This window comes from Anomaloglossus baeobatrachus, chromosome 10, assembly GCF_048569485.1.
Source record: "Anomaloglossus baeobatrachus isolate aAnoBae1 chromosome 10, aAnoBae1.hap1, whole genome shotgun sequence".
Classification (NCBI taxonomy): Eukaryota; Metazoa; Chordata; class Amphibia; order Anura; family Aromobatidae; genus Anomaloglossus; species Anomaloglossus baeobatrachus.
Window position 1 is genome coordinate 188,694,621 of NC_134362.1, and position 27,524 is coordinate 188,722,144.

A 27,524-nucleotide genomic window follows, 5' to 3' on the forward strand; every position below is an offset into this window, starting at 1 on the left:
TTCTAACAGTGTATTCAGTAGGACTATCTGCTGTGTATCCACCAGACTTCTGCACAACACAACCGATGGTCCCAACCCCATTTATAAGGCAAGAAATCCCACTTATTAAACCTGACAGGGCACACCTGTGAAGTGAGAACCATTTCCGGTGACTACCTTTTTGAAGCTCATCAAGAGAATTCCAATAGTGTGCAAAGCAGTAATCAAAGCAAAAGGTGGCTACTCTGAAGAACCTAGAATATAAGACATATTTTCAGCTGTTTCACACTTTTTTGTTAAGTATTTCATTCCACATGTGTTAATTCATAGTTTTTATGCCTTCAAGTGAAGCTACAATTTTCAGAATCGTGAAAATAAAGAAAACTCTTTCAATGAGAGAGTGTGTTTGTTTTTTTTTATCCCCTGTAACTGGGACAGACCTAACAACCCCAGTTCAAGGGTAAATCTCAACTCCTGAGAACTGTAGATTTGATCTGGGTCTGCAGGTGATCAGCAGGATTGGAGCAGTAAACAGCATTGCCCCTTTTCGCTGAATACATGGCAATTGATGAGTGCCATGTATCCAGCGATCGTGCAGATGGAAGTGGTATGATAGTGCCTCTGTCTTCGCTCTGTAAAATGACAGTCAGCTTCCTCTCTTGTAGCTACTAGATGTAAAGCATATCACAAAAGTAAGTGCACCTCTAATGTTTAAATCGCTGGCAATAAAATTTAGTACACGCCTAAGTTAAAATTACCAAATTGTGCCCAATTATACATTTTCCTCCCAGATGTCATGTGACTCATAAGTGTTACAAGGTCTCAGGAGAATGGGGAAGCAGGTGCGCTACATTTGGTGTTATCGCTCACACATTTTTTGAGGATCTCAAAAAAAAGAATTGTTGTTCTACATAAAGATGGCCGAGGCTATAAGATTGCCACCAGCTGAACCTGAGCCGCAGCACGGTGGCCAAGACCATAAAGTGGTATAACCAGACAGGATTTACTCAGAACAGGCCTCACCATGGTGGACCAGAGAAACTGAGTGCACGCGCTCAGTGTCATATCCAGAGGTCGTCTTATCAGAAAAGACATATGAATGCTGCCAGCATTGCTGTAGTGGGTACATCGGTGGGGGGATCTGCCTGTCAGTGCTCAGACCATATGCCACACTCTGTAGAGGTTACAGGGGTGGGGGGTCCACCTGTCAGTGCTCAGCCCATACACTGCAGAGGTTACAGGGGTGTAGGGTCTGCCTTTCAGTGCCCAGACCATACGCTGCACATTGCAGAGGTTACAGGGGAGGGGGGGTCCGCCTATCAGTGTTCAAACCATACACCACACACTGCAGAGGTTACAGGGGTGGGGGGTCCACCTGTCAGGGCTCAGCCCATATGCTGCACATTGCAGAGGTAATGGGTGGAGGGTCCACCTGTCAGTGCTCAGACCATACGCCGCACACTGCAGAGGTTACAGGGGTGGGGGGGGTCCGCCTGTCAGTGCTCAGACCATATGCCGCAAAAGGCATCAGATTGCTCTGCATGGCTGTCGTCCCAGAAGGAAGCCTCTTCTAAAAAATGATGCACAAGAAAGCCGCAAACAAATTGCTGAGGACAAGTAAACTAAGGACATGGATTACTAGAACCGACCTGTGTTCTGATGAGACCAAGATAAAGATATAAAATATTTACAAAAATGTTAGGGGTGTACTCAGTTTTGTGGTATACGATATATGGACTGGCCTATAGCTCTATAGAGGTTGAGCAGTCTGCAGGCTCTTATTGGATGATGGTGATCTCCAAAAACTGCATTTATGAGTACACACGTGTGCGGTATTTATTTTTTGGGATATAACTCTGACCTCTGCTCTGACTTCCAGTGAAGAATACCCCGCTGCTGCTGAACATTCAGCCCCCCGCAGAGCACAGCGGCAGCGCGGACAGCAGCGGGGACGCAGACTGGGGCAAGCCCTGCGCCGAGCCCAGATCACCTACGGAGGGCGGTGAGTGCTGCTCTGGAAACATGAATCGCCGCACTTGTTAATCTCCTTTACCCTCTGACCGTGTCTGGTTTTTACCTTACAGAAGCCACAGACTCTGAGATGATATTTGAGAATGGTCACTTTGCTCTAGACAAAGTCAGGTTTGTACACCCACTTGCATGTATATCACTGCATACATTGTACGGCCCCTGTATACAGCTGCCCCTGTATACAGCTCTATGACTGTATTGTATGAACCTGTATAAACAGCAGCCACATACAGACTTCTTCATTCTTTGGATACTTAACCTTTTCCACTCTGGATTTACTGTGCACAGAAAATGGTTATTTTTCCAGACGGCAACCAGAAATCGTGAATTGCATCAGAATTTATACACAGAATATGCTAAAAAGCCTAGAATACAAAACATATAGAGATTTTATGTATTAAATGGAGTCCCTCATTCACAATAGGTGATGTCACAGCTCACCTTCTCCCCCTTTATATATACTAGATAACACAAGATCCACCATTCACAATGGGTGAGGTCACAGCTCACCTCCTCTACTGTAAATAACACAAGATCCACCATTCACAATAGGTGAGGTCACAGCTCAACCCCTCTACTGTAAATAACAAAGCATCCACCATTCACAATAGGTGATGTCACAGCTCACCCCCTCTACTGTAAATAACACAAGATCCACCATTCACAATAGGTGATGTCACAGCTCACCCCCTCTACTGTAAATAACAAAGCATCCACCATTCACAATAGGTGATGTCACAGCTCACCCCCTCTACTGTAAATAACACAAGATCCACCATTCACAATAGGTGATGTCACAGCTTACCTCCTCCCCCTCCTGTACAATAACTGATAACACCTCTATATACAGCACATAACACAAGGTCCATCATTCACAATAAGTGGTCACTGATCACCTCCGCCCCCTCCTGTACAGTAACTCTATATACAGTAGGTAACACAGAATCCACCATTCACAATAGGTGATGTCACAGCTCACCAGCTCCTCCTGTTCAATGACTGGTAACACCTCTATATAGAGAAGATAACCGTGGATCCACCATTCACAATAGGTGATGTCACAGCTCACCTTTTCCTCCTGTTCAATGACTGATAACACCTCTATATACAGTAGATAGCACATGGTCCACTGTTAACAATAGGTGATGTCACATGTCACCTCCTGTACAATGACTGATAACACCTCTTTATACAGTAGATAACACGGGATCCACCATTCACAATAGGTGATGTCACAGCTTACCTTCTCCCCCTCCTGTACAATTACTGATAAGACCTCTATATACAGCACATAACACCAGGTCCATCATTCACAATAAGTGGTCACTGCTCACCTTCTCCCCCTCCTGTACAGTAACTCTATATACAGTAGGCAACACAGAATCCACCATTCACAATAGGTGATGTTACAGCTCACCCCCTCCTCCTGTTCAATATTAGGAAACAAAAATCCATGCGACACATAATGGAAATAGGTGACCAGGAGGTAACGATTGTTACCCTGAAATAGGCCACTTCATGTTACACTCAGGATATTACTTACACAAGGAGAAAAACAGTGCTTATATTTTTATACAAAAAAACCTTTTATTAGGAATATAGAAAGCAGGATTGCAAAAACAATACATAGATATGTATACATCATAAAAAGACAAAGACAGTTCAAGGGTGTGGTGGAGAAAAGTGTGGGATTGTGTTAGCAACACCAGATCTCAATGGATTGGAGAGATAAGTAAAAACCGGTATATAGGTATATACACATAATGGCTGTTGGAAGAATCCTGTTCCTGGGTGCCTAAGGAGCTATAAAAAGAGATATAGAGAGTATATATCTCTATCTCTCTCTATCTCTATCTCTCTCTATGTCTCTCTATCTCATGAATACATATCTAATTAAGGATTCCAATAAACCCCCAACGACCATTTCGCTACCTCCTCCCTTTCCTGTACAGTAGCTCTATAAACAGTAGGTAACACAGAATCCACCATTCACAATAGGTGATGTCACAGCTCACCTCCTCCTCCTGTTCAATGACTGATAACACCTCTATATACAATAGATAGCACATGATCCACTGTTAACAATAGGTGATGTCACAGCTCACCTCCTGTATAATGAATGATAACACCTCCTATATACAATAGATAACACAGGATCCATCATTCACAATAGATGATGTCACAGCTCACCTCTTCCTCTACAATAACTGATAGCACCTCTATATACAGGAGCTCACACATGATCCACCTTTCACAATAAGTGGTGTCACAGTTCACCTCCTCCTGTACAATGACTGACACCTCTATACACAGTAGATAACAAAGCATTCATCATTCACAATGGGTGGTCACAGCTCACCTCTTCCTGTATAAAGACTGATAACACCTCTTTATACAGTAGATAACACAGGATCCATCATTCACAATAGGTGATGTCACAACGCACCTCCCCCTCCTGTAGACTGACTGATAACCTCTTTATATACAGTAGATTACACAGGATCCACCTTTCACAATAACAGATGTCACAGCACACCTCCTCCTCCACAATATTTGATAACACAGGATCCACCATTCACAGTAGCTGAAGTCACAGCTCACCCCCTCCCTCTTCTGTATAATGACTGATGAATTGATAGCCCCTCTATATACAGTAGATATATAAGCAGTACGACTCTGTAGAATAAATAGTCTTCGTGTAATATACGGGATATCCAGCGCTCTCATTTTTTCCTAGTAGGCATGGCAGGGGATTCTTTTCTTGGGCCGAGCAGATATTTAATAGAAAAAAAATGGCCTCACTTTTTCCATAGCCCCTCCAGTAATTCGATCTATTTTGTTTTTTTTGTCCCTTGTCTGTGCATCACGTGGCGTCCTCTCCTTTATTTCGCGCTGCCCTGCAGAATGTCTCATGGGGTCGTGTCTATGAGGTGCGACTGATGGGGTCATTGTTTCTTTCACCTACTTACTAAAAATCTGCTGGGAACCCTCCCGAGAGCCGGGTCACGGGTATAACGAGCGTCAGCTCTTGAGTACACACTCCCAGTGGCATCTTTTGCTTCTTGGATACTCAAGGACATTCCCTCTCCTTTGATGAAGCAAATTTTAACAGCACATTGTAAGTTTGGGATCGCTGACTTTTGACCTAAGAGCTGGGATTTGGTCATTCATATAAGTAATTAAGGTCTTCAGTATTTATTTTCCCGGCAACAGCGCCACCCTTTTCTTGATAGGTTGCATCTGGAATTGCAGCTCATCCTAATCACAGTGAAAAGTAAACCTGACCCAGAATACAAAACTTAATTCCGCATGGAGTGCTTTGAGAGTTCAGTTCTGAAGGCATAATGATTGTGAATGCATCTTTTTCTGTAATAAATGGGAAAAAAATATATATTAAAAAATAATTTTATATATATAATAATTTTTTTATATATTTATTTTTATTGTATTATACCATTTAAAAATAATAAAAAATAAAAATATATATATATATTTTTTTTTTATATTTTTAAATGGTAATAAAAGTAATACAAAATATATATATATATATATATATTTTTCTACATATGTTTTTTACATGTGTGTGTGTATATATATATATATATTATATACACACACACACACATATATACATGTATACACACACACATGTAAAAAACATATATAGAAAAATATATATATATATTAAAAAATTAATTAGATATATAGATATATAATTATAATATTATATTTATTTTTTTTTTATTTTTTTTTTGCATATTTTTTACCTTATTTCTAATGATCAATGTTTTAAACATATATTTTTGGGGGATTTTATTTTATTACATAGGGACTACAATTCTCATCCTCAAGTGACAGAGAATGGATCTAGACAGCCAGGTAAAAGCCAAACTGAGACGGACGACATCACTGTGATTGGTGAGTGCCAGCAATGTCAGTGGTCGGATCATTAATGCCAGAATATACTGTATTTTTCGGGCCTAGAAGACACCCTTTTTTTCCACCAAATTTGGAAGGAAAGTGTGTGGGGGGGGTGCGTCTTATAGTCTGGATGGGCCTGGCTCACTGGGGGGGCGTTGGATCGGGTCACATTAGGCAGGAGCAGAGTCACCACTGAGGCAATCATGTGTGTCCTCTATTAAAGAAAATGAATATTCACTGCTCCCCACGCCAATAATCCCGGGTGTAGGGAGAAGTGAATATTCATTTTAGAATAGTCGACAGCTGATGTCTGCATGTAACTGGGGGCGCATGGCAGTGATGTCATGTGCTGCCCCGCTTACACGCTGAAGTCGGTTGCCGGCATTAGAAGAGGACAGGCGAGCAAAGGTAAGGTGAGTAGAATCCTTTTTTTTTTTTTTTTTTTTTTTTTTTTTTATTATAATGTGTGCGGCATAACGGAAGGCATGTATACCAGGATGGGCCCATGATGAGGGACATATACACCAGGGTGAGAGACATATATGCCAGGATGGGCTTAGGATAGGGGACATATATGCCAGGATGGGCTAAGAATGAGGGACATTTTACATCAGGATGGGCCCAGTATGGATCACACATATACCAGGATGAGGTACATAAATACTAGGATGGGGGGGGGCGTATATACAAGGATGGGCAAAGGTTGCAGGACATATATACTATATACACTAGAATGGGCCCACGATGGGAGACCTGTATACCAGGATGAGGACATATATACCATGATGGGCCCAGGATGAGGGACATGTATACCAGGATGAAGTAGATAAAGTAAAGGATGGGAGATGTATATACAAGGATGGCCAGGATGAGGGACATGTATTTCAGGATGAGGTACATAAATACCAGGATGGGGGACGTATATACCAGGATGAGCCCATGCTACAGGACATATATACCAGGATGGACCCAGAATGAGGACATATATATCATGATGGGCCCAGGATAGGGGACATTCATACCAGGATGGGGGACATGTATACCAATATGGGTTCAGGATGGGGGACATATATACCAGGATGAGGTAAATACATAAATAAATACCAGGATGGGGGACGTATATACAATGATTGGCCAGAATGAGGGACATGTATATCATGATGATGTACATAAATACCAGGATGGGGGATGTATATACCAGAATGGGCCCAGGCTGCAGGACATGTGTATATGGGCTCATGATGGGGACATATATACCAGCATGGGCCCAGGATGTGGGACATAAATACCAGGATGTGGGACGTATACACCAGGATTGGCCTAGGCTGAGGAAGATCTATACCAGGATGGGGGACATCTATACCAGGATGGGTCCACGATTGGGGACATATGTACCAAGATGGACCCAGGATGAGGATCTATAACAATGTCAGCAGCAGATCCCACCCCCCACCCATAAGTGTGTTATGACCACATTTTTCCCCCCTATTTTCCATTTCTAAATTTTAGATGCTTCTTGTGGTTTGCTGCGTTTTATAGTCCGAGTAATGTGGCAAATGATATCGGCAAACCATCACCCAGTGTAAACAGGATGCACTGCGGAGAACATGACTGTTCTGCCTCCAAAAACCATCGTACTGGCGACCGCTTGGTCCCCACTTTTGTTCATCAGCTTGTTCCTATGCACCAGAACTTTAAAGGTAGAAATAGAATGTAAATCCAGCGCAATCACAAGAATTTTTTAAAATTATTTTTTTTTTTTTTTTTTTCTTCTTTATTATTGATTTTCCATAAAATCCAAGCAGGTACATGCAGCATAAGAAAATATAGATGTGCCCAGGTCAGAGCGACGCGTTTCAACAAACTGTCTTAATCATGGTTGACCATGATTAAGACAGTTTGTTGAAACGCGTCGCTCTGACCTGGGCACATCTATATTTTCTTATGCTGCATGTACCTGCTTGGATTTTATGGAAAATCAATAATAAAGAAGAAAAAAAAATAAAAAAAATTTTTTTTTAAAAATTCTTGTGATTGCGCTGGATTTACATTCTATTTCTACCTGGTGACTTCTGACCATCCGTGCGCTGATCATCTCCCACAGGACGGCTATAGGTCTGCAGCAGGCTTGGTGAGCTGATAATAATATATATTTTGTAGAACTTTAAAGGGGTTATCTAGTTACTGATACTGATGACTTCTCCCTGCCATAAGTCATTCATATCAAATCTGTGAGGGTCCGACGCCCGACACCCCCAGTGATCAGCTAGTTACAAGCTATAGAGGAACTGTTCTGCAGTACGCAGCAGGGGCCGCTACACCCAATGGAGCTACTCTTTGCAGCTGTTCAAAGTGTTTACATCTGGTGACGGAGCAAATAACAGATGATCGGTGGTGGTCCTGGGTCTCGGACCCCCACCGATCAGTAGGATAGTTCCTCAATTTGTGCGACCGGACAATCCCTTTAAATTGATTGGTGATGTAGCTATGAGCAGGATCCTTGCAAAAATTAGGTTTTGAAATACTAAATATTTGAGAAAATTGCAAACTTTTCTAAAATTGTACAATAATTCATTATATGCATTTATGTGATTCTGATTTTATACATTTGCATCTGAACTGTTACTTTTTATTTTCTTTGCAGTGAATGGAGATCATGAGCACACGTCTGGGTCAAACACTGTGACCTCGGTAGGAAGCGCCTTGACGAGCGGCGTCACCGGTTCCACGCCTTCCCCTGGTTTAGGGTTACCGCCCGGGGTGAACGTAGAGTCCTCGGACACCCAGTCTTTGTTGTCTAGCGCTGCCACCCCATCTTCAGACGGTTTGCCATCTGGGTAAGAAGGGTGCAGTTACCGGGATGTACAGGAGACTGCAGCGCTCAGTGGTCACCGGCCCTGAATGCTTCATTATGTGTTAGTGTGAAAGCCGTCTTTCTCCGGACACAGAGCCGGCCTGTTTGTGGACAATCCGTTGCAGTCACATACACCTCACTGGAGGTTGGGGAGGGGGGGGAGCTTTGTACTTCTCCACCCTGATGGATGCCACGGTCCATGTTTATGGCATATTATACCATTAACATCAGATCCCCAGGAAGACATCCTGGCTTACAAATCCTAAATCACATGTGAGCCGGAGCTAAATCGCACCGTAGTTGCACAAAATAGCATATCCTTCTCATTGTGCAACTTGCTTTGTAGCCTTAACACTAGAAGTCCCAGGAATTTCAAGCTCCATAGGGTTCCAATGGTAGAAATGTTAAATGACCCCTCCTCTGGGACTTCTAGTGTTAATATAAAGCTTTGTCTTATAGAGAACCCCTTTAACAGCTCCGTCAGTCACCTGCTGATCACCATATAGGCTCCCATAGGAAAGGAGTTGTTTGTGGAAGCCGCAGCTCTATGTTATCCCTGGATCGGCCACTAGAGAGGAAATTTAGTATTACGTGGCTGCCATACAGATAAATGGCGGTCCGTGTAATAAATGGACGTCTCAAGACCCCGAACCAAGAATTGCTGCTTATTAGTGGCTCTTGTAATGGAGGACCCTCTCACTAATACCCTTAGACTGTTGGATGAACCCAGGTTTGGCCATCATTAGCCTGTGTATAGGGGCCCTTTAAACTAGCCAGTTAAACCCCCTCCAAATCATCCATATTCTTTAAGTAAGGAGTGAGAAATCCAAAAGTATCCCTTTTCTTTCCAAGTGGTCCACTCTCGTGGGCACGAGCAGCTGCGGTCTCCTGCGGAGGAGACTTGTGACCCCTGCAGTTTCGGAGTTGCCGCGTCCAGGACGTAGCATGTCCAGATCATGGGTACGAGCAGCTGCGGTCTCCTGCGGAGGGGACTCTCTTGACCCCGCAGGTCTGGACTCGTTCCGTCCAGGACGCAGCATGTCCAGATCGTGGGCACGAGCAGCTGCGGTCTCCTGCGGTGGAAACTCATGACCCTGCAGGTCGGGACCCACTGCGTCCAGGATGCAGCATGTCCAGATCATGGGTACGAGCAGCTGCGGTCTCCTCCGGAGGGGACTCTTGACCCCGCTGGTCTTGACCAGTCCCGTCCAGGACGCAGCATGTCCAGATCGTGGGCACGAGCAGCTGCGGTCTCCTGCGGAGGGGACTCTTGACCCCGCTCGTCTTGACCAGTCCCGTCCAGGACGCAGCATGTCCAGATCGTGGGCAAGAGCAGCTGCGGTCTCCTGCGGTGGAAACTCGTGACCCTGCAGGTTGGGACCCACTGCGTCCAGGATGCAGCATGTCCAGATCATGGGTACAAGCAGCTGCGGTCTCCTCCGGAGGCGACTCTTGACCCCGCTGGTCTGGACCAGTCCCGTCCAGGACGCAGCATGTCCAGATCGTGGGCACGAGCAGCTGCGGTCTCCTCCGGAGGGGACTCTTGACCCCGCTGGTCTTGACCAGTCCCGTCCAGGACGCAGCATGTCCAGATCGTGGGCACGAGCAGCTGCGGTCTCCTGCGGAGGAAACTCATGACCCTGCAGGTCTGGACTCGTCTCATCCAGGACGCAGCGTGTCCAGATCGTGGGCACATACCCTAATATGTATGGTGGCTTTATACAATTGATCGTCTGGGCATGATAAGAATCCAGCATGTCCGATTTCGGACTACCAATCACTTTGGAGGTAAGCTAAGTCTGGCATTGGCTTTGTTATAGAGAACACAGGAGCGTTCGGCATAATGTATACAGCATTAAAAAACGGAAGAAATGGCCGACAGCCATAAAATGTGTATGTTCGGCTTTAGTCATAAAATGTCACAAAGGAGTTAAGCCAAAACAGATAGTTATAATCTCTCCATCTGAATGAGCTCACTGACCGATGCTTAGCTAACTCTTTCAGTGGCCAACATAATTTAAAAAACTATTTTTTTAGCCAAAAATACATACATTTAGTAAAAAAAAAAATGACCCCCAAAATATCAATATCCTAAATATATAAATAAAAATAAATAAATCAATAAATATATAAATCAACAAATCATCAATAAAAATCAATAAATATATAAATAAATAAATCCTAAATAAAGCAACTGTATGTTAAAACATTCTCTGAGATCGGACCTTAGGGGGCGCTACTGGTGAGTACAATTTGGTTGCTTTCGCAGTAGCGGGGTTCATCCATACGGCTCCTGAGCCACATATAGATATGCCGCCATATAGTGCATATTCGCCAGATCCACAGACCATAGGACCACCCTAATAATGTGGTGTCGTGATAAGGACAGGAAACCACTTCTTCACAATTCTTTGCTGGGACTTATAGTTCTACAATAGCTATAAGGCAGTGTATTGGCTCCTGGTACCATTAGTTTGGGGATTTTGCAGCTGAGTGGGTCTTTGTACCATGGGTGTTTGTTTGTGTGACGGGGCGTTACCCTGCGGCGCTGTCTTTTGTACAAAGAGGGGTTAATTAGCGTCTCAGTAGCGCTTGTTTGTTTGGGCGGTGAGGTCAGAGGCTGGGAGCGGTGTCAGTCACAGGTAATTAGGGTTGTGCGCTCACAGGCTCTTTGTGTCCTGTGTAAAGGGGGCTCTGTTCTCCACACCCGGCTTTTCCTGCCCAAAACTCCTGGAAAACTTCTGCATCAAAAGTGAAAAACCCCCTTTATGCGAGTCCGGACCCCGGCGCGGCCCTTCTCCGCGGAGCAGAGGATGCTTCAAGGGCAAAAGTAATTTACTCTGATTTTAAAAATGACTCAACTGAAGCAAATAAAGCAATTATGACATCATTTATTTATCTTTTATTAGTGCAAAACATGCGCCGGCTTAAAGGGAATTTTTTTTTAGGTGATTTTTGTAGAACATTTTGTTTTTCTCATTATTATTTATTCTTTTGTGTGACATCTGTTTTTAAAGGGGTTTTCCACTTTTAAGGTTTTGGAGTCCATTGGCCAGCGCGGTGTTAAAATAATAAAATCAGATAGAGAGTAGTCACACTCCACAGATCCGGCGCCTGCTTTTCTCTGCGGCGCCTGCTTTTCTCTGCGGCGCCTGCTTTTCTCTGCGGCGCCTGCTTTTCTCTGCGGCGCCTGCTTTTCTCTGCGGCGCCTGCTTTTCTCTGCGGCGCCCGCTTTTCTCTGCGGCGCCTGCTTTTTTCTGCGGCGCCTGCTTTTCTCTGCGGCGCCTGCTCTTCTCTGCGGCGCCTGCTTTTCTCTGCGGCGCCTGCTTTTCTCTGCGGCGCCTGCTTTTCTCTGCGGCGCCTGCTTTTCTCTGCGGCGCCTGCTTTTCTCTGCGGCGCCCGCTTTTCTCTGCGGCGCCCGCTTTTCTCTGCGGCGCCCGCTTTTCTCTGCGGCGCCCGCTTTTCTCTGCGGCGCCCGCTTTTCTCTGCGGCGCCCGCTTTTCTCTGCGGCGCCCGCTTTTCTCTGCGGCGCCCGCTTTTCTCTGCGGCGCCCGTTCTTTTCTGCGGCGCCCGTTCTTGTCTGCGGCATCTGCTCTTGTCTGTGGCGCCTTTCTATGTATATTGAATGCCGCAATGAACTCCCGACTCATTGGCCAGTCACTGAGCTCATTGATTTATGCTGTCTACATAGGCAGAACTGCGGCACTTATTGATCGGCTGCAGCAGTGATGTGCACTGTAGTCATAATATCACCGCCACAGCCAATGCACAGAGACTAGAGCAGCTGTTAAAGGTTTTTTCTGCCATCCTCCTATACTCCTATTGGATAGTACAGGTAAAAATAAACCCTTTTGCAATTTACTGCTTGTTAAATTTTGCAGCCGTTCTTGAGATATTAACACTTTTCTTTTGTCGACCACTTGTTGCCAAGGAGACCGACCACCTTAAAAGAGCTTGTAAGCTCTGAGCATGTTCTACTGTCTAGCAGCAGTGGTCGGTATCCAAGGCAACGAGCTATCAATAAAAGAAAACCGTTAATATCTCAAGAACGGCTGCAAATTTTAACAAGCAGTAAATTGCAAAATTGCTTGTGTTTACAAGGACTATCCAACAATATTATTTAGGAAAACGGAAGTGGCTCTTAAAGGGAAAGCTGTGTACTTAAAGGGGCAATACCTTCTCCATTAAATGTCATCCACTATGCTACTAATGTAATGCAAAAAAAAAAATTGAAGCCAATAGCACGAAATAGTCTTCAAAATAATAATAATGTGTCAGTCACATGAATGTTCTTGGCCAAAAGTCCTAGAACATAGACACAGACGTGTGAGATGGGCCAGGCAGAAGGTGGACGGGGAACGTGGAGCGCACAGACGGAAAGACTAGGTGAAATGGAAATACAAACATTGGCTCCTTAGCAGCCATTTTTATTGCCTACCTCCTTTTTTTTTTTTTTGGTGGGGGGGGGGGTGTTACATTTTCTGATTGCATGTTCTCTGCTGCAACCCGAGCCTTGCGCCCGTCCTCGAGGCAGCGAGCGGCATCTTACGAGTGCACGGTGTGCAAAGTTTTTCTTTCTTCTGCTCTTTTGGCTGCCATTCACTTTTCTGTCTCATACAAAGACACTCTGTCTGTCGCGCTGGCGCAGAGGCAGCGGTTTCCTCCTGCAGTTAAGAGCGGCTCCTTGGCAGTGTAATTGAAGCCTTGTGCCCTGACTATACAGAAACTGGGCAGAGCTGCTGTGCCCACACGACGGCACAACCCCAGCAGCTTCTAGAGAGAATAGCTATGTGTGCAAAGCGTCCAGCGCGCGGCCCGCCGTGTGCACCATGTGTTTGTATACCGCGGGCTGTTTTGAATTTTTCCTCTTCAAACCAATAGATTAATGCATTAACTATATAGGAAGCAAAAGTACATCAATCAAGCTGGAAAGCCACTGCCATGTAGACAAAGCGCTTGCAGTTTGTGCGGCCAGGACGTGGGGCAGCTCGTATGTCTGTGCGGCCAGGACGTGGGGCAGCTCATATGTTTGTGCGGCCAGGACGTGGGGCAGCTCGTATGTCTGTGCGGCCAGGACGTGGGGCAGCTCATATGTTTGTGCGGCCAGGACATTGGGCAGCTCGTATGTCTGTGCGCCCGTGACGTGGGGCAGCTCATATGTGTGTGCGGCCAGGACATGGAGCAGCTCATATGTCTGTGCGGCCAGGACGTGGGGCAGCTCGCATGTCTGTGCGGCCAGGACGTGGGCCAGCTCATATGTCTGTGCGGCAGATCGTATGTCTGTGCGGCCAGGACGTGGAGCAGCTCCTATGTCTGTGCGGCCAGGACGTGGAGCAGCTCCTATGTCTGTGCGGGCAGGACGTGGAGCAGCTCCTATGTCTGTGCGGCCAGGACATGGAGCAGCTCCTATGTCTGTTCGGCCAGGACGTGGAGCAGCTCCTATGTCTGTGCGGCCAGGACGTGGGGCAGCTCATATGTCTGTGCGGCCAGGACATGGAGCAGCTCATATGTCTGTGCGGCCAGGACGTGGGGCAGATCGTATGTCTGTGTGGCCAGGACGTGGGGCAGCTCATATGTCTGTGCGGCCAGGACATGGAGCAGCTCGTATGTCTGTGCGGCCAGGACGTGGGGCAGCTCATATGTCTGTGCGCCCGGGACGTGGCGCAGCACATATGTCTGCCAGTTTTACTGGATGTGACACAGGCATGGGTATGACACCATTTCCAGTCACCGCTACGGCCGCAGACGCTTACCAGGTTGCACTCAATTTGGCAATATTCCTGTCATTTGTTTATATCCAGTTTTATTTTGCAGGTGGCCCCGGACAAATAATATGAAAATCGAGCATATTTTTCTATACGTCATAAAAACCTCCCTTTTGTAATCATACTAGCCTCTGTAATACACATAGCACAGCAATGCGTCATGCCTGACAGATAATTAGTGTGAGTGCATGATGGATTTTGGTCTTTCTCTGACTAACGGGCCATAAAGTAAAGAAATGAAAAATGACCGCATGGCATTTCTTTACTATGGGGTCCAATCTTAAATGCAAACTAGATCCTATCGCTTCATAGCTTTCATTAATTCTCATGTTTTACTCCAATTTTAGGTGGGAACAGAGACAATTGAGCAATGGCCGAGTTTACTATGTGGACCATAACACAAAGACCACCACTTGGGAGAGACCGTTACCTCCTGGGTAAGACCCCACCGCACTCAGAATATTGGTCATACATCTATAATCTGTGTGTGTTGACAATTGTCTCTTTTTGTAGATGGGAGAAAAGGGTGGATAATCGTGGTAGATACTACTACGTGGACCACAACACTCGCACAACCACGTGGCAGAGACCCACCGCCGAATATGTCCGCAATTATGAACAGTGGCAAACGCAGAGGAACCAGCTGCAGGGGGCGATGCAGCAGCTCAGCCAACGCTACCTATACCAGGTGAGGTCTGAAAGTCCTGACAGTGACAGAATATTAATAATCCGGTTACCTGTATTGCCAAATGTTTACTGGTAAAGCTAGATGGCTAGATTTGATACTAGTAAAAAAGATGGCAGCACTCCAAAAATTAAAGTGGACTTTAATATCCCATATAACGTGGCGACATTTCGACAGTGACCATCCTGGTATATATGTTCCCCCATCCTGGTATATATGTTCCCCCATCCTGGTATATATGTTACCCCATCCTGGTATATAGGTTCCCCCATCCTGGTATATAGGTTCCCCCCATCCTGGTATATATATGTTCCCCCATCCTGGTATATATGTTTCCCCACCCTGGCATATATGTTTCCCCATCCTGGTATATATGTTCCTCGTCATGGGCTCATCCTGGTATACATGCCATCAGTTATCAAGATTTAATACCAGCTAGTGGGCCATTATTTTCTGAATCTGGACAACGGGAAGCACCAGGTTTGTAGTAGAAATGCCAGAAATGCATTGGAGTGAAGCCGTTGGCATTTCATCAACAGTCTTGTTAAAATAGGACAATCACCTCCCGGACCGGTGCCGATCCGCCATACCTGCTGCAGTCAATCAGATTGGCTGCAGCGTTTCACAGGATGTTCCCCACACTGCATATTGATGCCAAGAGATTAGTAGGGGACACAGGAGCGACTCCAGTCTGGGAGGTGGATATCTTTTAAGTAGTGGACAACCCCTTTAAATAAGCATCTGGTTATTGCATTATTAGACTTTTTTAACCTCAGTTATTAACAGGAAAATAAATACTTCAAGGATTATTCCAATCATTAAGTTATCACATTGACTAATCTCAGGAATGGAGCTCTGAAGAGCCACTGCTGGTTTGGTGGGAGTCCTTGTGGTTTGTCTGTTTTCCAAACTAAATTTTAAAGGGAATCTGTCACCAGGTTTTTGCCACCTAATCTGAGAGCAGCATAATATAGGGGCAGAGATCCCGATTCCAGCGATGTCACTTACTGAGCTGCTTCGTGTAGTTTTGTTAAAATCACGATTTAATCAGCAGTAGATTATCATTACAGGACTACTTGGCATGCTGCAGGTAGTCCAGCATATTCATGAGCTCTGTATAACTGCAAGATCTGCAGCAGAGAAAACATTGATTTTATCAAATGACAGCAAACAGCCCAGTAAGTGACACATCGCTGGAATCAGGGTCTCTGTGTCTACATTATACTGCTCTCAGATGGGGGAGCAAAAACCTGGTGACAGATTGCCTCTAATGATGGAAATTATTTTTTAATAATAATCCATCCATATTGGGTTTTCTCCACACACTTTACACCTTCTCATTGATTTTTACAGAGTAATTTTAAAAAAATATTAGCGTCTATATTTTTATTTGTGGACACTGACACTCATTATCCTCCATAATATCAGTTTTTTTTATGGGTACAGTGTAGCTACAACCACTATGCTGTATTTTCCTTTAAAGCCAAAGGCATCGGCCAGTTTCATTATATTTTCCATTTGGGTAAAAAAAAAAAAAAAAAAAAGAGGCATCTCACATGTCCAGTATTCATGGTCATAGTATGGACCACCATTTACGAACCGGTCGCCGGTCTCCTATAATCTCATGGTCATAGAGGAGGTGGTTTAGTTTGGGACAGGAATCTCGCGGGCGGTCCTTGAAAAAAATGCCCTTCATGCATTGGCCGTGTGCCTTCCCAAATAGCTCCTTTGCTCTTCTATTGCCCTCTAATTTGGCGTTAAAAATGCTGGCTATGTGAGATATATATATATATATATATATATCTCACATAGCCAGCATTTTTAACGCCAAATTAGAGGGCAAAAATAATAAATAAAATAATAATAAAAAAATTCTATACTGTGTAATATATAAATATAATATATATATATATATATATATTAAATATGTATATATATATATATATATATATATATATATATATTAAATATGTATATATATATATATATATATATATATATATATATATATATATTTTTATATATTATATATATACATATTTAATAATATATATATATATATATATATATATATATATATATATTACAGCATTTTTTTATTATTATTTTATTATTATTTTTGCCCTCTAATTTGGCGTTAAAAAATGCTGGCTATGTCATATATATATATATATATATATATATATATATGACATAGCCAGCATTTTTTAACGCCAAATTAGAGGGTAAAAATAAAATAATAATAAAAAAATTCTATACTGTATAATATATAAATATAAATATATATATATATATCTATATATATATATATATATATATATATATATCTATATATATATATATATATCTATATATATATATATATATATCTATATATATCTATATATATATATATATATCTATATATATCTATATATATATATATATCTATATATCTCTATATATATATATATATATATATCTCTATATATATATATATATCTATATCTCTATATATATATATATCTATATATATATATATATATATATATATATATATATATATATATATATATATATATATATATATATATATAATATAAATTTTTTTTAAATATTTATATTTTATTTTTTTCCTTCTAATTTGCCGGTTAAAAAAATGCTGGCTATGTGATCACGTTGGGAACACATGTACCATTTTTTTTTTTTTTTTTTTTTTATATGTATCTCCCCCCAGCCTATAGAAAGGTGCAACAATTCGGTGTTTCATCAGAATAAGAATACACATAGACATTACATGTGTTTTCACAACTGTTCTTGTATTTCTGGGGGATCCATTCAGGAGGTTGATACAAAACTCCCCACAGTGGAGCCCAGTCCTGATTCCCTGGGGTCTTCTGAGCCGGTCAGAGGGGGAGTTATATAAACATTAGCAATCCGCACGCCCCCACTGCACCTCCCAGCAATTTCACACCCCCCTTACACACCTCCTCCTTCCCTCTAAGCATCCCCTCACTGCCGAAAAAGAAAGGTGCATTGTGAGCCAGGATCTAGGGGAAGGGGGGCGCAGCCTGTGCCTATAAGTTGCTGAATATTTCTTCAGTTTGGGCTACTCTTAAACACCGCTCTGCCAAGGGACGGGCTTGGTTGGGAGGGGAGGAGGTGAGAGGGGCTCTGCTTGGAAGGGGGGCCAGGATCTGAGCCCAAAAGCCGGGAAGAGCTGGGCGTTTACTGGTGGCTTGTGGGAATGATTTCATTTGAAAGGCCTGCAATATTTTCCCCTCTGGTTTGAGAGCAAGTCGGACACGAGTCCAGCTGGGGACGTCTGCAGAGCACATGGCACCCCCATCGTCTCGCTCCCCTCACCTGTCTGCCTCGCCTCACTCTCTTCCTTGCTGTCTCTCTGTTTGCAGTCTCCAGCCTCCGCTCCTGACAATGACCCACTTGGACCTCTACCCAATGGATGGGGTAAGTGATTACACACTTTTTTTGGCTCGTCAAAATAGAAGTGATCCAGAAAGATGATTTTTTTTTTTGAATTTTCCAAACTTAAAGGGGAGCTCCAATATTGCTAGAATCTTTTTCCATAGAGCCCATTTACAAAGTGGGACTCTCCAAAAGATAAGAAAGTTGGGTGAAATGGACCAGCATGGGTTTTTTGGGAAATTAGAGAGTTTTATGAACGTCATTTAAAGAGTAACTAATCTTTTAAAGATCCGTGAGTTTCGGGGGTCCCAGAGAAGTGCTAATCTTTCAGAAGGGGTCTGTACGAGACTCGAAGATAAGCTGGGTACTTCCGCTTTTTATTTTGAACGGTCTCCAGACACCGGACCCCTGCTTTGGTGGTCTCCGGACCCCTGCTTTGGTGGTCTCCGGACCCCTGCTTTGGTGGTCTCCGGACCCCTGCTTTGGTGGTCTCCGGACCCGTGCCGTCTGGTGTCTCCGGACCCGTGCCGTCTGGTGTCTCCGGACCCGTGCCGTCTGGTGTCTCCGGACCCGTGCCGTCTGGTGTCTCCGGACCCGTGCCGTTTGGGTTCTCCGGACGCCGGACCCGTGCCGTTTGGGTTTTCCGGACCCGTGCCGTCTGGGTTCTCTGGACGCCGGACCCGTGCCGTCTGGGTTCTCTGGACGCCGGACCCGTGCCGTCTGGGTTCTCCGGACCCGTGCCGTCTGGGTTCTCCGGACCCGTGCCGTTTGGGTTCTCCGGACCCGTGCCGTTTGGGTTCTCCGGACCCGTGCCGTTTGGGTTCTCCGGACCCGTGCCGTTTGGGTTCTCCGGACCCGTGCCGTTTGGGTTCTCCGGACCCGTGCCGTTTGGGTTCTCCGGACCCGTGCCGTTTGGGTTCTCCGGACCCGTGCCGTTTGGGTTCTCCGGACCCGTGCCGTTTGGGTTCTCCGGACGCCGGAACCCAAACGTTTATATATAATTTATAAGGTTATATAGTTTATCACTATTTAACCTTATAAATTATATTTTAGGAAGATTAAAAAAAAAAAAGACTTTCCTTTCCCTCTTTTTCCAGGCCACTTTGAGGGTGTGTTTAGTACCAGACGTGTAGGGGCGTGCGTAGGTCCAGAGGGGGGTGTAAGTGGCTTAATTTAGAAGAGTGGAATTTTCCATGCCCCACATCTTTGGGTGTTTTTCTTAAGAATATAGGTGCAATTTGTGTTCCGTCTGTAGCCAAAAAAAAAGATGATACCCCATTTGAATAGAACACCCTAATACTTAATGCATGGGGTCAATCCTATACGGCACATGTATGTATATACTGTACGTGCCCCAGAATCTGGAATACTGGGGAAATCCTCAGTGTAGCATGTGATAAGAAATCGTAGGGGAAGATACGGCTTCCGAACAAGCGCTTGGCACGTGCTCTCCCTCTCGAGTGAGCGGCGCGGTTTTGTACTTTGGAAAACTGATAAAAGGTAATTGCTGAGCACAGAAGGACGACGTCCTGCCAAGAGCTCCGGAGCGGAGTTATGTAGAAGTTTAGAAACATTTTGGTCCTGTCTGAGACCTTTTAAGTAGGACCCCGAGGCGCAGCTGCACTCACAGTAATTGTTTATTTCTTGGCCGCGGTTCAACCTGCACCTGCTCGAAAGTGAAAAAAGAGCGAGGCGAGGAGGTGAAAGAGCGAGGCGAGGAGGCGCACGGCTCATCCGCAGCTTTTATCAGCTGTTTTAAATACGGACTCAATAATTTTGTTTTTTGGTTTTTTTTTTGTAATGTGGCGCCATCGGCTGCCTTAACACTTTGTTACAATTTATGTCGGCAAAGATTGTCTTTTTGCTGCAATATGTTAATAAATATGGAGCACATTTTTAGCGCTGTGCGCCACTTTTATATATTTTGCACAAAATGAGTTTCATTCCATCATTGTATCAGGTTTCCACCATTGGGCATTTTCATGCCCTTAGTTGTGACTGATGTATGTGTAGGTCATTAATTTACGATGCCTCTAGCACACCAGCAATGCATCATATATGTATTACTAGATTAATAGGGGGCATGCATGGCGCCCCCCTTTTGCACTTGATGGATAGCGGAGGTGTTGGATCGGTTTGGATTCTTTTAGGGGGGCACCATTCCAGTCTGTCTCTCCTGAGATGTCCTTGTGGACCGGTTGGAGTCCCTGTGGCATTATTTGCTGTTCCGGGTGTGGCCCGTTCTTTTCCAGCTCCAGCGTTGTTTCCATGTAGACTGTGATATTAGGTGCAACCATTCAGACCCATAAATGCTTTGTATTCAGCTTGTGATGCTTGGTTGTACTGTATGTCCAGAGCTCAAAAGCCTTAAGGACCAAATTATCCAGTGAAAACCATTTCATATCAAAATAATGTTATGCGTGTGACCAGAAAAAGTTACTTTCTCCAAAAATTCATTACTTGTGTGGGGGGTTAGTCTGTGTTCTGGAAAGGTGGACGGGAGACATTTGTCTATAGATCATATTTCATTTATCATATATGAAGGTCAACCATATAGAATTATAAAGTGTCAGCGCTAATAACTATATTTTATTTCATTTTTATTCAGTAGTAAATATTAAAAAAAAAATGGTCAGATAAATAATGTCCTATATTACAAATAGACATTATATGACGTAGCCTTCAAGTGAGGCTAATAAATATTCCCTATAATATAGATACAATGCAGGCAATAGACATTTCTTTTTCTGCAGCGCTGTACAGAGAAATCTATCCATCTATCACTCTGCTCTCTGCTGCGCTCTGTTGAGCTCTCCTCTCTCTGCGGCACCCCCACGCTTTTCTCTCTGCTGCGCTTTTCTCTCTGTGGCACTCTTTTCTCTACTCTCTCTGTCTGTGGTGCTCTTGGGCGCTCTCTCTGCCTGTGGCGCCCTTGGGCGCTCTCTCTGTCTGTGGTGCGCCCATACGCTCGCTCTCTCTGTCTGTGGTGCGCCCATACGCTCGCTCGCTCTCTGTCTCTGTCTGCTGCGCCCTTGGGTGCTCTCTCTGTCTGCGGCGTCCTTGGGCGCTCTCTCTGTCTGCGGCGCCCTTGGGCGCTCTCTCTGTCTGTGGTGCGCCCATACGCTCGCTCTCTCTGTGGTGCGCCCATACGCTCGCTCTCTCTGTCTGTGATGCGCCCATACGCTCGCTCTCTGTGGTTCGCCCATACGCTCGCTCTCTCTGTCTGTGATGCGCCCATACGCTCGCTCTCTGTGGTGCGCCCATACGCTCGCTCTCTCTCTCTGTCTGTGGTGCGCCCATACGCTCGCTCTCTCTCTCTCTGTGGTGCGCCCATACGCTCGCTCGCTCTCTCTCTCTCTGTGGTGCGCCCATACGCTCGCTCGCTCTCTGTCTCTGTCTGCGGCGCCCTTGGGCGCTCTTTGTCTGCGGCGCCCTTGGGCGCTCTCTCTGTCTGTGGTGCGCCCATACGCTCGCTCTCTCTCTCTCTCTGTGGTGCGCCCATATGCTCGCTCTCTCTGTCTGTGGTGCGCCCATATGCTCGCTCTCTGTCTGTGGTGCGCCCATACGCTCGCTCTCTCTGTCTGTGGTGCGCCCATATGCTCGCTCTCTCTGTCTGCGGCGCCCTTGGGCGCTCTCTCTGTCTGTGGTGCGCCAATACGCTCGCTCTCTCTGTCTGTGGTGCGCCCATACGCTCGCTCTCTCTGTCTGTGGTGCGCCCATATGCTCGCTCTCTCTGTCTGTGGTGCGCCCATATGCTCGCTCTCTCTGTCTGTGGTGCGCCCATATGCTCGCTCTCTGTCTGTGGTGCGCCCATACGCTCGCTCTCTCTGTCTGTGGTGCGCCCATATGCTCGCTCTCTCTGTCTGCGGCGCCCTTGGGCGCTCTCTTTGTCTGCGGCGCCCTTGGGCGCTCTCTCTGTCTGCGGCGCTTTTAGGCGCTCTCTGTCTGCGGCGCCCTTGGGCGCTCTCTCTGTCTGTGGTGCGCCCATACGCTCGCTCTCTCTCTCTCTGTGGTGCGCCCATACGCTCGCTCGCTCTCTCTCTCTCTGTGGTGCGCCCATACGCTCGCTCGCTCTCTGTCTCTCTCTGCGGCGCCCTTGGGCGCTCTCTTTGTCTGCGGCGCCCTTGGGCGCTCTCTCTGTCTGTGGTGCGCCCATACGCTCGCTCTCTCTCTCTCTCTGTGGTGCGCCCATATGCTCGCTCTCTCTGTCTGTGGTGCGCCCATATGCTCGCTCTCTGTCTGTGGTGCGCCCATACGCTCGCTCTCTCTGTCTGTGGTGCGCCCATATGCTCGCTCTCTCTGTCTGCGGCGCCCTTGGGCGCTCTCTCTGTCTGTGGTGCGCCCATACGCTCGCTCTCTCTGTCTGTGGTGCGCCCATACGCTCGCTCTCTCTGTCTGTGGTGCGCCCATATGCTCGCTCTCTCTGTCTGTGGTGCGCCCATATGCTCGCTCTCTCTGTCTGTGGTGCGCCCATATGCTCGCTCTCTGTCTGTGGTGCGCCCATACGCTCGCTCTCTCTGTCTGTGGTGCGCCCATATGCTCGCTCTCTCTGTCTGCGGCGCCCTTGGGCGCTCTCTCTGTCTGTGGTGCGCCCATACGCTCGCTCTCTGTCTGCGGCACCCTTGTGCTCTTGTCCTCTTCCTCTGTGGTGCGCCTGCGCTCTTGCCCCTCTGTGGTGCGCCCACGCTCTTGCCCTCTGCGGTGCGCCCACGCGCTCCCTCTCTCTCTGCGGTGCACTCTTTATATAATGTGTATGTATATGTGTAAAATATATGTGTTTGTGACTATTTTTATACCCACCTACAGTAAATACTTCCTGTTTTCTGACTCGTTTTGGGAATTTTCCATGAGATCTCGCCACACATGGAAGTAATTCCACCGGGATTTTTCATTCCCCCTAAATCCTATGCAGGGGGGGACCCGTCTACCAGAGATGGTCCCCGATACGGAGCTTTTATCTCCACTTATGGTGCGGTACGCTCAGACATTAAGACCTGGAGGATTTGCAAGTGTGACAAGTCCTGGGTTTAAGCGGCAGCATCATGGCGGCTTCTGTTTGAGCCCGGGCCAACATTAAGCTTTTCCTCTTGAGAACGTCGACACTCAGCGCCTGCCTTAAAGGCGGCTCTGTCTAAGGCGTGAGCGCAGGCGTTCTGCACAGGAAGCCATTGCCGTGCTGTAGAACAGTGGAGCTGTGTAATACGTTCTATAGACCTTACCAAAAATATGTTATTGCGGCCTGCGGAGTTTATATAGGTGTTATATGACGAGCAGCTGGTCCCTCGTCCCCGGGAGCCCATAACTTAAAACAGTTTCAATACTTTTAAGAGCAAAGAGTAGAGAATCCGGCCAAGTCCAGTGATGAAATCAGTCCTGTGCATGTTTATGCATCTGCACGGCGGGACTAAATGCCGAATTACACCACCGGATCCACCTCTGGGGAAATTAGCGGGGAAGATGCCATGTCTGGTTGGCACAGCAGTGGTTCATATATATATATATATATATATATATATATATATATATATATATATATATATATATATATATATATATATATATATATATATATATATATATATATATATATATATATATATATATATATATATATATATATATATATATATATATATGAGATCAAGAGCGTGGTGTAAGAGTGAGGTCAACAAAACTGACATAATGGTGTGCAATTAGTAAAATCTTGGATGTAAACTGTGTTCAGTGTCATAACACACAGCGGTGGCCTGCAATCAATGGCTCTGAGACTACAACTTCCATCATACACGTTTAGAGGATGCAGAATTTTTTGCTGTGTCAGTCCAGTACTAAATTATACTGGACGGACCAGCTGTTTGGTGAAAATTGGACATGTTGGGAGTCGATATGCCCTGTTAATTAGCAGAAAGTCAGACTATACAGCAACTTTGCACAGAATCAGAACAGGTAAAGTGGGTAAAGTCAAAATTATCTATTTATACAGTCAAATAATGGACACTGACAATACATGCATGAGAAGAGGTTCAGCTGAGACCCACTAATGATAGCGATAAGAGGCTTAAGCTAAAGCTGGTGTCACACACAGCAACAACGACAACGACGTCGCTGCTACGTCACCATTTTCTGTGACGTTGCAGCGACGTCCCGTCGCTGTCGCTGTGTGTGACATCCAGCAACGACCTGGCCCCTGCTGTGAGGTCGTTGCTGAATGTCCAGCTTCATTTTTTGGTCGTCACTCTCCCGCTGTGACACACACATCGCTGTGTGTGACAGCGAGAGAGCGACAAAATGAAGCGAGCAGGGGAGCAGGAGCCGGCGTCTGGCAGCTGCGGTAAGCTGTAACCAGCGTAAACATTGGGTAACCAAGGGAAGACCTTTCCCTGGTTACCCGATATTTACCTTCGTTACCAGCCTCCGCTCTTGCTGCCAGTGCCGACTCCTGCTCTGTGCACATGTGGCTGCAGTACGCATCGGGTAATTAACCCGATGTATACTGTAGCAAGGAGCCAGCGCTAAGCAGTGCGCGCGGCTCCCTGCTCTCTGCACTGTGACATGTAGCTGCAGCACACATCGGGTTAATTAACCCGATGTGTACTGTACCTAGGAGAGCAAAGAGCCAGCGCTAAGCGCGGCTCCCTGCTCTCTGCACATGTAGCACAGCGACGTTATGATCGCTGCTGCGTCGCTGTGTTTGACAGCTAAGCAGCGATCATAACAGCGACTTACAAGGTCGCTGTTATGTCACCGAAAATGGTGACGTAACAGCGACGTCGTTGTCGCTGTTGCTTAGTGTGAACCCAGCTTAACATACCGTAGCAGGTGAACAAAAAAGACTGTAAGATAACAGATGGACACTGACAATACATGCATGTAAAGAGTTCCAGCTGAGACCCACTAATAATAGCGATAAGAGGCTTAAGCTAACAGTGCAGGTAAACAAAAATAGACTGTAACATAACAGATGGACACTGACAATACATGCATGTAAAGTGGGTCAGCAGAGACCCACTAATGATAGCGATAAGAGGCTTAAGCTAACTTGGTAACTGGTAAACAAAAAAGACTGTAAGATAACAGATGGACACTGACAGTACATGCATGTAAAGAGGTTCAGCTGAGACCCACTAATGATAGTGATAAGAGGCTTAAGCTAACAGGTAAACAAAAAATGACTGCGAGATAACAGATGCAGGGCTGAAGTCTCTGTTTCAATACTTGCACCATGCTGTCTTCATGTTACATTGCAGAAATCTGCTGACAATTCCTTTAAAAAGAACCTTTCAGCACATGTTTTATATATGAAAGTAGCAGTATGGCTGTGTACATACTTGTCCCTCGTTAAAAATATTGACTTTTTGGAGACATCCGATGTGCCAGTCCTGAGAAATATACTGTAGAAACAATATGCAAATCAGGCAGGAAGTGCACTGGGGGCGTGTCAGTTCACTTTTGAGTACATAGACTAACCCCCAGGCACTTCCAGCCTGATTTGCAGCTGCCTGTTGCGTTAAGTGTCTCATGACTGGCACATAGGATCCCTATAAAAAAAAGTATTCTTTTTATTTTTGGACATACCTTTACTTCTATATGTAAAACCTTGCAGACAGGTTTCCTTTAATATCTTGCGGTGATTGTCTTCTCTGCAGATATGTCCGCTCTCATCTGACCACCAGTGGGTACTGTCCGCTATTGCTCGCTTAGAGAATCGGGAGAAAAAGTAATATTCAACATCGTTTTGGTGATAGGCATATAATTCATCAACATGCAAATAATAAATGCAAGAATATAGGTATGCATTACTGCTTAAGGAAATTAAGGAAAAATTGAGCATACAAAAATGGCCATTTCTATATTTGCCCAGTAGCCGCGTCAAGGCATACCTCCTATACTGGGGAAACTACACTGAACTGACGCCTCTCTCTGCGTTACATACCTCCTGTGTATGGGCATTTAATTGATCAAGTAAAAGGAAGTTTTAAGAAGTAAAATTTTTGTAAAAAAATATTTTTCCCCTTGCTGTTTGGTGAGAGTCAGAGTACCGAAACCTCCACCGATCACTAAATAGACCCCTGAGAAATGCGCAGCTCAGGAGGCAGGAGCGCATGGAAAACCTTTTTTAGTCTCGATTTGATCATCTGCGTTTTTTATATTATGCTACCTTTTTTTTTTTTTTTAATCTTGTGATACGTTGATGGCGTTTTTTCACCACATTTTTAAAAAATGGCATGAATTTTGAGCTAAATAAAAAAGCCTCTTAATTTTTTTTTGTGTTTTAACCATTCTGTGCCATCTTTTAGCGCAAAAAGTCACATCTTCCGCTAAAATGTCGCAGAATTTGCATTAACATAGAAAATCGGTGTAGAGGAAGAAGGGCCGGAGTATAATTGGGCAAACATTTTTTTTTTTTTTGGTACGGTTTTAAAGAGCTGCTAACTTCTGGAAACCCCGAACCAAGCCCACATTGGGTAGCATTAAAAAAAAAAATAAAAATTAGAAATTAAAGAAATAAAAAAAAAATACATATAAAATAGAATTTTAATAAAAAAAAAAAAGAATTTGGCACAAGTCAAAATTCAGGGAAAAAAACCCATCTACATCTAAACAAAAAATGGCCCAATTGTACTAATGAATCGGCCCTTTGACTTTCTAGTGAATCTGTACTCCACATTGTGTGCTCCTGAGCCCAATAGTTTTTGGGAAGGGGGTAGTCTCTGAACCCAGACCCTCACCCACTGGTGGACACCGGGCCCATGTGCAAGAGCGATATATGGGCCCTTTGCAGCCCAAGAGCTCATAAAAATGCCCACTTTCACCTGCTTTGGAGGACAAAATGGGTTCCATAACATCTCAGGCCCCAATGGTATGTTCACCCCTGCCCCCATCA

The 27,524-nt window shown here is 45.1% G+C and overlaps 2 protein-coding genes across 2 annotated transcripts in view; both read left to right on the top strand.

Moving 5' to 3' along the window:
• Positions 1-27,524, top strand: part of UTP4 (UTP4 small subunit processome component) — a 480,982-nt gene that overhangs the window by 351,956 nt on the left and 101,502 nt on the right. The window lies entirely within an intron of this gene.
• WWP2 (WW domain containing E3 ubiquitin protein ligase 2) overlaps positions 1-27,524 on the top strand; it is a 61,221-nt gene that overhangs the window by 22,055 nt on the left and 11,642 nt on the right. Inside the window, exons 3-9 of the mRNA XM_075326017.1 lie at positions 1,859-1,981; positions 2,064-2,121; positions 5,840-5,928; positions 8,576-8,768; positions 14,898-14,987; positions 15,064-15,238; positions 18,628-18,682. Coding sequence (XP_075182132.1) covers positions 1,859-1,981; positions 2,064-2,121; positions 5,840-5,928; positions 8,576-8,768; positions 14,898-14,987; positions 15,064-15,238; positions 18,628-18,682 — 783 coding nt within the window. The remainder of the gene's footprint in view (positions 1-1,858; positions 1,982-2,063; positions 2,122-5,839; positions 5,929-8,575; positions 8,769-14,897; positions 14,988-15,063; positions 15,239-18,627; positions 18,683-27,524) is intronic.